This window comes from Cyprinus carpio, chromosome A7, assembly GCF_018340385.1.
Source record: "Cyprinus carpio isolate SPL01 chromosome A7, ASM1834038v1, whole genome shotgun sequence".
Taxonomy (NCBI): Eukaryota; Metazoa; Chordata; class Actinopteri; order Cypriniformes; family Cyprinidae; genus Cyprinus; species Cyprinus carpio.
In genome coordinates this window covers 24,799,347-24,814,347 of record NC_056578.1, presented here as the reverse complement: position 1 = coordinate 24,814,347, position 15,001 = coordinate 24,799,347, and the positions used below count along the sequence as shown (strand labels likewise).

Genomic DNA, 15,001 nt, shown 5'->3' with positions numbered 1-15,001 from the left:
AATATAGTTTGATTTTTGGGGCTGGACTACCTATTTGGTTGTCTAGTTGCAGATGTGGAGAACATTTAGGGAACCTGTTTGAAAACAGTCATTTAAAAAAGAAGGATGAACAGTTTTCCTTAATATTGCTATAGAGTGTATGTAAATGCCTGAAAGCTTATTTAAAGACCAAAGATCAGTGCTTAATACACTGTCTGTCTTCTGTTGTGTTGTCTGTCTTGACAACTGACATAATAATTAGTGTTCATTTAGTGGGAACACAGCCACTTAAATCTCCCGGCACTGACAATCAATAAACCCAACTAATCACATAGACAGAAAGTGACATCCCTGGTGACACAAGATTTGTTCTTCAATTGGACTATTAAGGATTTGTGTGTGTTAAGACTCCATTATCACCACCCGCAGTCTCTGGATCTTAACACTCGCACCCAGGAGGATTATTAGTATAGTCACCATCAATTTGACCAGCTATTATCCTACAATAGCCATTTCAGCTAGGTAACATCTTTTGAGGGATGTCAAGTTTATCAGTAATGAACTTATTACTTATTATTTAATTCCTTATTCTTATGCCTGTGTTCTTTTGCGTGAAGGTCATTCTGATGTTATTATGACCAAGAGAGCTTCTCTTCTATCACACCCCATCAATGATTGTGAATTTTAGTCATCGATTCATGAAACATGAAATTATAGCTGAATGATCATTTGTAAAGATAGAGGGCGGAACTAATGCATGACTGATTACTTTGCCATCTTATTTTTCATTCAGTGCTGTTTCTTCAAACTGAAAATGAAGGAAATTTAGATAGCAACACATTTCTGTTAACCCTTGTTTAAATAGCTTTTTATGTTTTCACCTAAATGTGTTTGTTTATCTTAAGCTTGTAAACTTGGTTTCATATTGCACAGAATATTATGTCTTGAAATAATAGATTACATTTTACTGCCACTTTATCTCCAGCCAGTGGCATGGAGTTTGACACACAGTTTGACATCAGGTACACACACACGATACTTGATGATTGTGTAACAGCCATAAAGTCATTTTCAACAGTGTTCCGTGAGACGCGGCTGTCCATAGCACAAAGTCGAGGTGGTACAGTACACTGACACTCTTTGGATTTTAAGGATTTATGTTTTGTACATACACAGGGGTGAGAGTGTCTGTCTGTGTTTGTACCTACATGTTGATCTGAATGAGCTACTAAATTGTATGTCGGAGAGCACAATGAGGGCGTGCGTGCAGGCCTCATTTCTGCTGTGTGTCCTGGCGAGTGTATCATCTACGCCATGTCTGCCTGAGGAGTTTACTTGTGCGAGAGGCGGATGTGTATCTGAGGAGCATGTATGTGATTTCAGAGAGAACTGTGAAGATGGCAGTGATGAGACTAACTGTAAGTATTATTCTGTAACTTTTTCAAAGTCTTATCTACTCTTCTATTTGTGCTTGTGCAGGCAATTCTTTGACAGTAATGGTCCTTTCTTTTCCTCTCTGTTGACAACATGATTTTAAATGCCCCTAAAGGCCCTCATGTGTAAACAGTGAGATTTATGGCATGCTCATAAAAGGGGCACACTGGGAGGTCTTTTGTAATATTGATTAAAACCTTCGAGGGCTTTTAAGAGGCAGAACATTACAGAATTGAGGTTGATGCATTAGGGTTGACCTCTGCTTTTGTTTTGCACCCTGATCGTTTTAATGATGATCCTAAGAAAAGATTTTCATTTTCATCTTATGACTTCCATGTAAACACAGAACAGTTATTCTGTATCCACCTTTTTCCTCAACGCAGAAGTAAGTGGTGAGACTTCCGTTTCATTAGCCGCTATAGGTAAATAACGAGGAGAATAGTAAAAAACTGTTTGCATTAAAAACCAGTGTGTTCTTAATTAAGATAAAAGATTAAAATAATATGATAGGACACATCAATTGTCAATATCAAGCACTAAAACAAACTGTTTTATACATCTAAAAATTGCTGGACGCAAATGAGACCGGAAGCTAGACCCATAGAATTTACAAATGGCGGCGCCCATTTTTACGTCAGGAAGAAGGTGGATACCTATTATATATATTATACAGCTTGGATTTCCTTATTTTGCATCTACTGAATCCATTTTGTGACAACAGTTTTACAGTCAAGCGCCTGTTAAATGTGTTGTGATGGATGCCTTGGTGAGTTGCATGTTTGTAATGGTGTCCCTGTAACAGATTTAAAATGATTAGCAGATAGCAGTGTTTATTTTACTGTATTGGCCTGATATAGCTTTGAGTTTCCTCTCATATAGGTTCCCAGTTTGTGAGATGTGACTTTGAGGAAGGTTTCTGTGGTTTTCAACTTCAAAATGAACATCATGTTTGGATAAGAGGATCAGGTTTGAGCCATCCCAGTACCAAGGCAAACCACAGAGAAAATGTTACTGGTAAATAACCAGTCTTATATCCATATGGATACTACTTAACTCTATAAAGCTTACTGTTTCAAATTTGATACATGTATTCTAAGGCCTCAAATTATCAACATGCTCAGATGTTTCTGAAAAACTGTTCTACACAATTTTCTACATGCCTTCCATCCTACGACTGATAGTACATACTAAATTCTGAAAATTGCATATCTTATATTATATATTTTTTTGCATATCAGTTTGGGTTTTTTCTCCCTGAGCGTAAACACCATATTCACACTATACAATACTTAGGTTTAGTTTTGTACTGTATTTCCTGACTTCTCAGGACACTTTTTTAATTCTCTTTTGTCAGGTCACTGCCTCTATATAAACTCAAAAAATGGTGGAGGAGTCACCGCTGAAATATACAGTCCTCGCTTCCAGCCTTCACAGACATGCTGGGTACAGAAAAACATTATTAAGCAACTTTTGGTGTTCTGTTTCATTGTCTAATTAATTATTTAACTCTGATACCACAAAAATCAGTAGTCTATTTGCTAAACCACCATCTGCTTTTTAAAGCAAGCTATCAAAACACTAATTTCCATCAAATGATACTGCCTTTATACAACTGTTCAATAAACCATACATGAATATTGACTTACATTTTAGACACAATACATAATAACCTTTTTTTTTTTTTTTACTTTATACATTTTTGCTCCACCATTGAAAATAGTTCAATAATTTGTTCACCGTTTAAGAACAAATCAGTTAAATGAATGATTCTATGACTTACTCTGGTTTAGTGCCTGAATTAATAGGTTGACTGGATGGTGCAATCATATAGCCTATTAAAAATATATAATATTAGTAGTTTAATAAATGAACCAATGCAATATGTTTGACAAGAAAGACATAGTGCAGAGTTTACTTCAAAACTAAGCAGCATCTTGTTAAGTGCTTAGCTCAAGCCCTCGATTATGTGCATAGAACACTTATCCACTGCCAGGGCTACACACTCTTATTGACAGCAGAGCGTTATGCATAGGCTGTCAGAGCCCTGACACAGTGAGTAGTGCATTCACTCATTCTGATCTATGGTTTTAGATTCTCTGTTATGGTGAAATTCACTTTGAATGCTTCTCTGCTTAAACAAAAATAAGATGACACTGAACTTGGCAGTAAGATGAAATAACATAACCTCACTTTACAAAAAAAAAAAAAAAATGCTTTGAGTATGAGATGCTTTCAGCATTAATTTAGTCTCAGTTGGCCAAATATGTAAGTATCTTTAATGTTTCAGCTTTAAAGTTCAACATGTGTAATGAAACCAGCAGTGCACCGCTCGAATCCTTTGTTCACATAACACATTCTTTTGAGGATTTATATTTTCTCTATCTTTGTTGTCCTTACCTTTGAACAGCTAACTTTCTATCAGCATATTGGGATGCTGGCAGGGGCTTTGCAAGTTCTGATCCAGTTCATATCTTCAGGAGAGATGCAGGAGGTTTGGTTTCTGTCTGCCTCCAATCCTGATCCATACAATCTTCCCTGGATGCGAAGAGTGGTGGTGTTAAACAGCAGAGAGGAGTTTAAGGTTGGTGTGGTTATGTGTGTTTGGGGGAAGGGTATTATTATTTGAAGTTAAGAAGTATGTATGGTGTATAGTTCAGTCAGTAACACAAAATCACTGTGAATTTACAGGTTGTGATTAGAGGATTAATATTCAACAGCAGTGACCCAAATGAAGTTGTAGCAATTGATGATGTGTCCTTCAGCAGAGGATGTGTGGTAGCAGTAGGTGGGTGAACACTAATATGTCTTTTCATGAGTGCTTTTTTTATGGCAAATCAGTCTGCACAGTCTGGACAGATTCAGAGTGCCATGCTTATCCAATTAGAATGTAATGGAAAAGTTAATTTATTTCAGTAATTCAACTCAAATTGTGAAACTCTTGTATTAAATTAATTCAATGCACATAGACTGAAGTTATTTAAGTCTTTGATTCTTTTAATTGTGATGATTTTGGCTCACATTTAACAAAAACCAACCAATTCACAACAAATTAGAATATGGTGACATGCCAATCAGCTAATCGACTCAAAACACCTGCAAAGGTTTCCTGAGCCTTCAAAATGGTCTCTCAGTTTTGTTCACTAGGCTACACAATCATGGGGAAGACTGCTGATCTGACAGTTGTCCAGAAGACAATCATTGACACCCTTCACAAGGAGGGTAAGCCACAAACATTCACTGAACCAAAGAAGCTGACCGTTCACAGAGTGCTGTATCCAAGCATGTAAACAGAAAGTTGAGTGGAAGGAAAAAGTGTGGAAGAAAAAGATACACAACCAACCGAATGAACCGCAACCTTATGAGGATTGTCAAGAATTTGAGTGAACTTCACAAGGAATGGACTGTGTCAAGGAATTTGGCTACAGTTGTCGTATTCCTCTTGTTAAGCCACTCCTGAACCACAGACAACGTCAGAGGCGTCTTACCTGGGCTAAGGAGAAGAAGAACTGGACTGTTGCCCAGTTGTTGCCCAGTGGTCCAAAGTCCTCTTTTCAGATGAGAGCAAGTTTTGTATTTCATTTGGAAACCAAGGTCCTACAGTCTGGAGGAATGGTGGAGAAGCTCATAGCCCAAGTTGCTTGAAGTCCAGTGTTAAGTTTCCACAGTTCTAGAGAATCAATGGGGTATTGTCCCGAGGTCAAAGAAACCTGGGCTTCCATACCATCTCAGCAGTCCCACAAACTGTTCACCTCCATGCCACGCTGAATCGAGGCAGTAATTAAAGCAAAAGGAGCCCCTACCAAGTATTGAGTACATTTACAGTAAATGAACATACTTTACAAAAGGCCAACAATTCACTAAAAATGTTTTTATTGGTCTTATGAAGTATTCTAATTTGTTGAGATAGTGAATTGGTGGGTTTTTGTTAAATGTGAGCCAAAATCATCACAATTAAAAGAACCAAAGACTAAAGCTACTTCAGTCTGTGTGCATTGAATTTATTTAATACACGAGTTTCACAATTTGAGTTGAATTACTGAAATAAATGAACTTTTCCATGACATTCTAATTTATTGAGATGCACCTGTATATCCTTATACCTCTGTGGAATTAACGTATACTTACTAATACATCAGCAATCAAGTCACATGTGTTTTCTATCAGCTGTTTAGAATCAGAACTACTAATGCCAGATTCGCAAATTAATCACTTTTCAAATCAATCATACAGGAGGTCTTGATTAGCTTTCTCTTTTAGATCCTTTTAAAAATCCTTTTGTGGGAGACTTTGAGCTTTGTAACTTTGCAGATCTTATACATGCACAAACAGCTACATAACACACTAATGAAAAGATGAACAATGCAGGTTTATTTTCATAGCCATCTTTACCCATATTTACCAAGGACATTATCCAGTATGTATGAATATACTCCTACTTCCAATAGCCATGTTTGGGTCATAATGTAGCTGTTTGTAAAGACAAAAATATGAAGTTATATGATGGCTTTGCTCACTGATATGAAATTTCTGAAGGGTTTGAGGTGCAGAGAGCTCAAGATATGCAGGAATATAAAGCTTTAAATAAGGCCTAATACATTTACAGCCTGTGCTGGATGGATTGGGACACCAGAGGGACCATAGTGACAGGCAGCAGGGAACCTCAGCATATTTTTAATTTACAGTCCAGCCCAAGATAGAAAGAGAGAGAGACATCAGTTACATTTTTAATTTGGAGTATATATAAGTGCCATGACAAAATCATGGTGTGGTTTTATTATCTTCTGAAGATTTTATAGGTCTAAATTTTAAAGGGGTCATGACATGGGTTTTTTTATTTTATTATTATGGTCCCCTAGGTGCAATTATAGTATTACTATAGTTTTTTTTTTAAAAAACTTTTAAAATGTAGTGAATTATGACATTTTCCCACCCTGTTTCTCATCCTTTGATTCAAACAGTCTGTTTTTGGGGTGTTTCCCCTTTAAGAGTTCAGTGTTAACGCCCGCTGTTATGATTGGCTAACGACAGTGCCTATGGATCAATTATTAACGCCCCCAGCCAGAACATTTGCGGATTGAGCGTAACTGTTTAGTAGCGGGTGATGCATTCGAAGCGATGGCTCTTGAAATTATAAAACCTTATATGTTTGAGCACATCTGCATGGCATTGTAATTTTCCTGTACACAGACCCACTCGCTGTCCGTCGACTGAACACTTGTGAGGCACGCGGCGCGACAACGATACGAAATGAGCGTAGTTGTCTTGTGCTGGAGGCGGTCATATGCAAATGTATGGAACCTCACTTCGCACCGTGACGTCACTTCTTACCATGGATCCAGAACGAGCTGTATTTAGAGCTTGATTAAATAAATGGCTCGTTTATAATGGGGAGGACGTCTTGAGCTATGAAACTTGCAGGACGTTTTAATGGTACAAAGACCTCTTATATTCCAAAAGATCAAGGCAAATTTGGTTTCTCATTTCATGGCCCCTTTAAGATGAAATTGCTGACACAGCTTTGCAGTAAGTCAATAACCTTTATTTTACACATTTGTCACAAAAAAACGCTTAAATGTTTATAGGAAAAAGATTATCATACTTTATTTTCCACCATAAATACAGACCTGCACAGAACAGAACAAGGCTGATTGTATATTTTCTTTGACCCAGTGTTTCAAATGGAGGTTTATGTGTTTAGTTGTAAATAAGTGTGTTACGATACTGCATTATTGTGATTTATTTCACATGTACCCTGGACAGTCACATTAATAATAATAATGTGCCCATGTTCAGATCTACATGACACTGTTAACAGAGGTGATAATGCAGGAAGGAGCTCTAGCCACTCTTCACTTTATGAGTCCCATCTTGACCTTTTGTTTTGGCTTTATTGTTTTCTCCAGAGAATGACATCAAGGCACCTCTTCCAACTCAATGCCCCCCATCTCAGTTTTACTGTGGGGAAAACGTCTGTGTAGATGGGGTGAAAGTGTGTGACTTTTCTTTAGATTGCCCAAGTGGAGAGGACGAGTCCAAATGTTGTGAGTATCCACCTTATTCATAACGTAACCATGTGTACAGCCGTTTGTAAATTGGATATGCAAGGCTTCAGGTGTCGTTCAGTTACAGTTATTTTTACTCTAGAAATAGTTTACTCCCACATTGCAAAAGGCTGGATACTCAAAGATCAAAACAGCTTAAAGATTAAAGATTCTGCATAGGTGTTTGTTAAGAAAGTTCACCCAAAATTTAATTTTCTGTCATCATTTCCTCACCTTCATGTTGTTACAAACCTACTGTATTTGCCTTTCTTTCTTCTTGGGAATATAATTAAGATATTCTGAAAGTTTCTGTTTTGTTTTTATTTTGAAGGGTGGTTTTATCCTTTCATTTATTGTTTCACCATTATTTCATAATGTTAATTTGACTTTCAGCGGCACTGTGTGACTTTGAGTCTGATTCGTGTGGCTGGTATGAGGTTGTCCAGGGTGATGGATTTGAATGGGCGAGAGGCTCAGCTAATGGAGTCGACATAGAGTATCTAGACCAAACACCACCCCAGGACCACTCTACTAATACAAGTGCAGGTGACATAAATACACAGACTGAAATGATTTTGACTCATATTTAATTTGTACTCTCACTCCCAAAAGATGCTAAAACTGTAGTTCTGACCTATAAACCAGATCCACTTATTCCATGTGCACCTTTAAGTTTCTCGAACCTTTACTTAGTTTGCATTAGCACTGAAACATTTTTTTTTAAATCCCACTTAACTATTAATTTCAATTTTAGTGCTTGGCAAAAGAAAAAGTAGTGCTGATTCTCATAGTTCTATTGCTAAATATCTGTTAATATTTATCATATTATTTTAAATGTTTATTTTAACTGAATGAATTTTAAAAATGTCACAATCTACTAATAGTTTACAAACAACATTATGTATAGTATGATAGTACATGTTCAGGTTTCTGTTAATACCTTTTAATGTTTTACTATCTTTTTCTCCCCCTTCGGCCACTTCATGTTTATCTTCAAGAGGAGCAGCAGGCTTTCCCAGCAGGCTTTACTGCGCAGTCCTACATTCCAGCAAGCAAGTTCAGATTGCGTCATGACCTTCTGGTAAGGCTCTGACCTTGCTTAGTGAAATTCATTCATTAAAAATGAATTCAAATATATGTTAATATTTGCAAAAAAAGAAAAACACAAACCACAAACAGCATTATTCACTGCTTTACAGTATATTTTCTAACAATCAGTGTTTCGAATTTAATATTTACGTTGATTGTTTTGCTTACAGGCACTATAATTCTGGCCATTCTGTTGGTGCTGCTGAAATGCACCTGGTGATAGAGGACTCAGACAGCATCACTATACTTTGGCAAACACTTTACAACCAAGGTAACCAGTGGCACCCTGTAACCGTACAGATTGGAAGGCAGACCAGGCCTTTCCACATCTCAGTTGCAAAACTGAGCCTGGCTGTGTATGAAGGAGTCTCCGCTCTAGATGATTTTATGTTCCATAACTGCTCATTGCCCAAGGCTGCGGAGGTGTGCCCAACTCCTAATCACCTTCACTGTATCCGGAGCAAAGCATGTGTGGACTATTTTCAGATCTGTGACCTGATCGATGACTGTGGAGATGGAACAGATGAGGAAAACTGCTGTCAGTATTGGTAGTCACTTTGTTTGATGTTAGCAGTCTCTTTTTTTTTTGTCAGTTGGTTTACAGTGATCTTTTCTTCTCCTATCAGCGCCAGAGCTAATGTGTGACTTTGAGGAAGATCTCTGTAGCTGGACTCAGGAACACGAGGAGGACATGTTTGATTGGACCCTTATCCAAGGACCCACTCCCACTTTCAACACGGGCCCATGGAAGGACCACACACGAGCCAGTGTGGATGGCCACTTCCTCTTTATCGAATCTTCAGAGCCACAGAAGTTCAAAGACACCGCCGTTCTTATCAGTCGGCCTTTTCTCCAAACTCCTCGTCTAGGTCCTGAATCCAAACCATCCTGTGTTTTCAGATTCCACTATCACATGTTTGGCCAGCATGTGTTTCGTTTGGCTGTGTACATGCGCACACGTAACAGTGGGCGGGGGAACTTGCTGTGGGTTCGCTATGGTGACCAAGGCAACTTCTGGCACAGGAAGACACTGCAGATCAACAGCGCCCACCATTTTCAGGTGAGTTATTGATCAGAATTATGAGTACTGAAGTCTACAGGTGTAATGGTGTCCTTGTGTGCTGAATACTTTGATTAACTTGCTGCTACAGCTTTTAATTTAGCACAAAAAGTGCCATTATTGCTTATCCATGTAACTCTGTTGTTTATGCATGCACTAAAGACTGAGCAATCATAGTAACTCGGCAGAAACCACAAAGCATGCTGATGTGTAGGCTAGTATAAGAAATATTACAAATTCTGTTTCAAGCTTATAAAAATATAAATTATTAGGTGTAACATGTAGTTCTGGTCATTCCTGGTATGTAGTACAATGGTCTGCTTGTCTGTGTTTCAAGATATGGTGATGGGAAAAAAATGTAGGTGTGAGGAAAAATTATATTTTAATGCCTTTGCAGTCTCTCAAAACTTTTGCTTTTCCCAGAGAAACTCTGCATTCCCCAAAATTTTGTGTTGGAAATAATATGTGGTGGGGAAAAAATTATATTTCAGTGCTGAGTTAATGCAAAGTTTATTAGGGGAAACACAATCTGCTTAAGTTGTGGCATAAGTAATACTGTTTTCCAAGTCTCTACCCGTTTTAATTGAGAATACTATCTAATACTGCCCTTTATGAGCACTATTCATTTATAGCACACATTTAATAAGCGAATAGTTGGTGGTTATGTTTCAGCATCTCTTTACATCGGTACAACAATAGGTGGCAGCAACTGAGTCTTTATGAAGATGTTTGACTCATTCACTCAACCAGTTTGTTCAAACACACATTCAGAAATAGCTGAATTTGTTTGTGGTTTGTTTGGAGACATTTTCATTAGCAGAGCAGGAATAGACATACTTATTTGTCAATTAGTAGCTTCAAACTGTGGCAACCCAGGACAATTTTGCACAGAAAATCAAAAGGATTTGACATGTCCCAAGAAATTTTTTTCTGTTCTATGACAAATGAAATGAATGATTATAAAATGCTTACTCAGGTTAATGCTTAAAGGGTTATTCTGTACTGTAATCTCAACGAATCATGCAAAGAAAAGGGATTAATTCAAACTATTTGACACAGCAAGATCTATAGTCTATGGTCTCAAATATATGTTCTAATCAAACTATCATAACAGTGTGATTTTAATTACCTCATCTTTAGACATGATGCCAGTGAATTTCAGAGCTGGTGCAAACATATCCATGTCGCTATGACCAGATGCTTTCTTAACTACTGTTTTTTTCTCACTGCTGTCATTTTAGTTGTGTTTATTTTGTTACTGAGAGGAAAGCATGCAGAACATACTTAAATATTCATCTAAATGCCGCTCTCTGCTTGGATGCCATCTGAATTTTCATTAACAGTATATCACTGCAAAGGTGTTTCCGACTTTTTACTTCTAAGCAAAGAACACTAAAGGACACTAAATCACATTCAGTCTCTTGTACGTTGTGTGTGCACGACTGCGAACACGAGCAAATTGCTGGCTGCATTTTACTTAATGGCCACTGGTGTCGCTAATAACAAGGGTTTATGAATTCCAAATATAACCCCTTTAGATAAAAAATATAAATGCAGTGGTACTTATTATTAGGTGATTCACCTGTTCTTAACGTGACAATTTTAAAGGTCTAGTAAGTGTTGTTGTTTTTTTGTAATATAAAGTTTTACGCAAAAAGAAATTAAATAGACAAGGCATAACCAAATCATATTTGTGTTATGTCCACTGAGGTCCACTTATTTTTAGAACGTTGTTAGCGTATTGTTTGCCATCTGAAAAATATGCAAGCTGCAAAATAAAGATAGACTCTTCTTTCTTTCTTCTTGCTGCTACAGATTTTAGTGGAGGGGACTGTTGGTGATGACTTTAGTGGAGATATTGCCATAGACGATCTGTCTTTCCTTGGCTGTCAGCCATATGATGGTGAAGTAATTCTTTTTTTTTTTAATTACATTCGTATTAGGACTGGTAGTGTTGCCTGTTTCAGGACACCCTTAAGCTAAAATTCTTGGTTTTAATGTAGTTATGTGTCTATATCTTTGTATACTGTAGGTGAATTGCCCTCAAAGGAGCCCAGCACCTTTGCCCCCATCACCACCATGTCAACAGCACCCCCCCATAGCTGCCCTTCTGACCAGTTTGTGTGTTCAACTACAAGAGAGTGTGTGAGCCTCAGTCAAGTGTGTAACTTCACACCAGACTGCTCCGATAGCTCAGATGAAGAGCACTGTGGTAGGCATCTCGTTTATCTGTCTACCAACTGTTTATAAGTTGTTGTTTATTTATTTTTATTTTTTTGGATAGAAATTAATACTTTAATTGAGTAAGGATGGATTAAACTGATCAAAGGTGACAGTAAAGACACATAATTTTACAAAATATTTTTATTTCAAATTTCTTTGAAGAATCCTGATTGATAATAATGAAAAATGTTTTCTGAGCTGGAAATCAGCATATTACAATGATTTCTGAATGATTAAGTGACACTGAAGACTGGAGTAATGATGCTGAAAATTCAGATTTGCCATCACAGGATTAAAATAACATTTTAAAATATATTCAAATGGAAAACAGTTATTTTAAATTGTATTTTATAATATTTGTAATATATTTAAGTTGTAACCGACCCCAAGCTATCCATCCATCATACTGTTTTCTCTGTCCTCAGTGAAGGAGTATTGTGATTTTGAAGGTGATACTCTTTGTGGATGGTATTTAAGTGTCCCAGCCACTCCTGTTCCTCCTCATGCCTTTCGCTGGCAGACAGGACAAGGGGAGAGTATTCACCAAGGAGAACAGAACCACAGACCTGCTAATGACCACACACTGTGAGCAATAAACAGCATCATTTATAAGAACATGTTTCTGCTTTCGTTTATAAATGCATGGTCAGGTTTGCATATATTTTGGAGTGTTTTTTGCTTTACTATGTTTACTCATCTGTACACGTGTTTGTTTTGCAGAGGTTCATCCGAGGGTTGGTATATATTTGCGGACAGCTCCAATGGAGAATATGGTCACACCACTGATCTCTTGACTGCTCCCATTAAAATAACAGGGCCCCAGTGCACTCTTGTGTTCTGGTATCACATGAGTGGCTTTACTGTTGGAACGTTGCAGGTGCAGTTATCTAGAAAATATGAATATAATTGTTATTAATTTGCTGCCCATGCCTAGAAAACATCAAAACATATTATTAACGTGACAGAATAAATTTCATGCTTCATTATGTCTTTCATTGTGTTTAAAGTTTTTTGCAGTTTGTCAAAACAGTCTCAAAATTGTATGTGCAGGTCTTTATCAAATCACGTGCTGTCACTCATGAAGTTTGGTCCCAAAATGGTAACCAAGGCAACCGCTGGAGGCGGGGTGAGGTCTTCATAGGAATCCATCGTAACATCCAGGTCAGTGTTTCTGTTTTATGAGGACTAACAATGCTTTTTCAAAAAGTAAATAAATGAAAATACATTTGAAAATACATTTTTTTGAGAAGCCAAAAATACACCAACAGGTACTGTCAGTCAGCTACATTACTGTTCAAATGTTTGAGGTCAGAATGATTTGTTTTTAAGGAAATTATACTTTTTAGCAAAGATGCATTACTATTTAAAAGTGGCAAAGACATTTATAATGTTGCCAAAAACGTTTAAATAAATTCTGTTCTTTTTATAGAATAGAAAACTTCCTATTCTTGGAATAAAGCTATAAAAAGTATCACGATTTGCACAATATTATTGTTTTTACTGTAATTTTAATCACATTCATGCAGCCTTGGTGAGCATAGGGACTTCTTAAAAAAAAAACAAATGACCCCAAACTTTTGAACCATAATCTGAGATTTAAGATATGTAAAAAAAAACAAACAAACATTTATTTACATTTCATAAAGCTGATCAGAGAACTGTGTGTGTTTAGTATTCCTGAAATGTGCAGTAAAATGTTACGTGTAAAGCTGATGTTTGGACTGTTGATGCTTGATCAGAAATATCATGACCTTTTCTCCATCTGGCTCTTGCATCATTAATATTTATCAACACTTCTTATATATAAACACTCTTACAAGTTCTCTTTATTGTGCTAGATACTTCATGACACCCCTTAGTGCTGACTGCCCTTTTGCTGTATACTGTCAGGGGCCTTAGTGCAGCAGCTCTCAAGCACTTCCAATTCACAATCTCTACGTATATTTTTCTTCTTTAGTGTTTCACACATATACTTGTTTGCTGCTTTTCACATTTTCACATTAGTCTGTAAGACATCTGACATGTCTTATTGAGTAAATGTGTGCTTTGATTTGTGCATTTGACTATGCAGCCATATGTAAAGTACTGTGGAGCAAATGAAGATGTTTACTGCTGTTTAAAAGCATGCATATTTTGGTTTATGAATGCATCAATAGGTGGGTCTTCGAGCCAAGCGAGGCATCAGCTACATGGGTGATATTGTTGTTGATGATGTGGCATTTGTGGACTGTGCCCCTCCAATAACATCAGATCTTCCTTGTGGTAACAACAAGTTCATCTGTGCCAACGGTCACTGTATCTCTGAGGACAACTTGTGTGACTTTATTGATCACTGTGGAGATGGCTCAGATGAGAATCATTACATATGCAGTGAGAAACAAATCTATCATCCTCTTCCTTGTCACTTTTAACACAGATACTTTCATCTGTATTCCAGTGGTCAGTCACAGAATTTGTGTACTGTATGGAATAACATAACACCTCACATACTGTATTGAATGTATACGACCGTAGTTGTATTTTGACCGTAAATGTATTTTGCATTTGTAGCCGTGTTTGTTTTAAATGGTTACTTCACCCAAAAATGTAAATACTGTCATAATTTACTCACCCTCGTGTCCTGCCAAACCTGTATGATGGTTTTTTGTTATGTGGAACACAAAAGAAGATTTTGAAAAACATTTTGAATTTTCTTTTTGTCCATACAATCCAAGTCAGTGGGCTCCAATGTTGTCCAAACAAAGTTTGCAAAATACCTACAAGGTTTTCTGCAGAAGAAAGAAAGTAATATAGGTTTGAAACAACATGAGGGTGAGTGAGTGATGACAGAATTTTCATATTTCACTATCCCTTTAACAATATTATTGTTTTTTTCCCCAGGGGGATTCAGTGGTCGCTGCAATTTCGAATTTGACCTTTGTTCCTGGAGACAGACCCAAGATGATGACTTTGATTGGTTGATAAAACCAGGAAATATGCATACACATGGGACTGGGCCATCCACTGATCATACCCTACGTAAACCATCAGGCCACTACTTGTATCTAGATGGGTCCTTCCCACAGACAACTGGACATACTGCCCGAATTCTAGGACCTCTTTTCCACCACTGCAGCAAAGATGGCAAAGTAAGTGCTCACTGGTGTTTTTATGTGATTAATTCACTTCAGGGTGA

The 15,001-nt window shown here is 37.2% G+C and overlaps 1 protein-coding gene across 2 annotated transcripts in view; it reads left to right on the top strand.

Annotated features, from left to right (window-relative positions):
• Positions 1-881: 881 nt before the first annotated feature.
• The window catches only part of malrd1 (MAM and LDL receptor class A domain containing 1), a 31,872-nt gene continuing 17,752 nt past the window's right edge, over positions 882-15,001 (top strand). The window contains exons 1-17 of one of the 2 annotated variants that reach the window (XM_042760574.1): positions 882-1,397; positions 2,293-2,427; positions 2,768-2,856; positions 3,821-3,994; positions 4,102-4,198; positions 7,317-7,454; positions 7,848-7,999; positions 8,429-8,535; positions 8,714-9,081; positions 9,170-9,603; positions 11,419-11,506; positions 11,636-11,815; positions 12,252-12,411; positions 12,547-12,703; positions 12,877-12,987; positions 13,983-14,196; positions 14,707-14,953. In XM_042760574.1, the coding sequence (XP_042616508.1) occupies positions 1,217-1,397; positions 2,293-2,427; positions 2,768-2,856; positions 3,821-3,994; positions 4,102-4,198; positions 7,317-7,454; positions 7,848-7,999; positions 8,429-8,535; positions 8,714-9,081; positions 9,170-9,603; positions 11,419-11,506; positions 11,636-11,815; positions 12,252-12,411; positions 12,547-12,703; positions 12,877-12,987; positions 13,983-14,196; positions 14,707-14,953 (3,032 nt within the window). In that variant the 5' untranslated portion in view covers positions 882-1,216. The remainder of the gene's footprint in view (positions 1,398-2,292; positions 2,428-2,767; positions 2,857-3,820; positions 3,995-4,101; positions 4,199-7,316; positions 7,455-7,847; positions 8,000-8,428; positions 8,536-8,713; positions 9,082-9,169; positions 9,604-11,418; positions 11,507-11,635; positions 11,816-12,251; positions 12,412-12,546; positions 12,704-12,876; positions 12,988-13,982; positions 14,197-14,706; positions 14,954-15,001) is intronic. The other variant, XM_042760573.1, reaches the window with a different exon arrangement.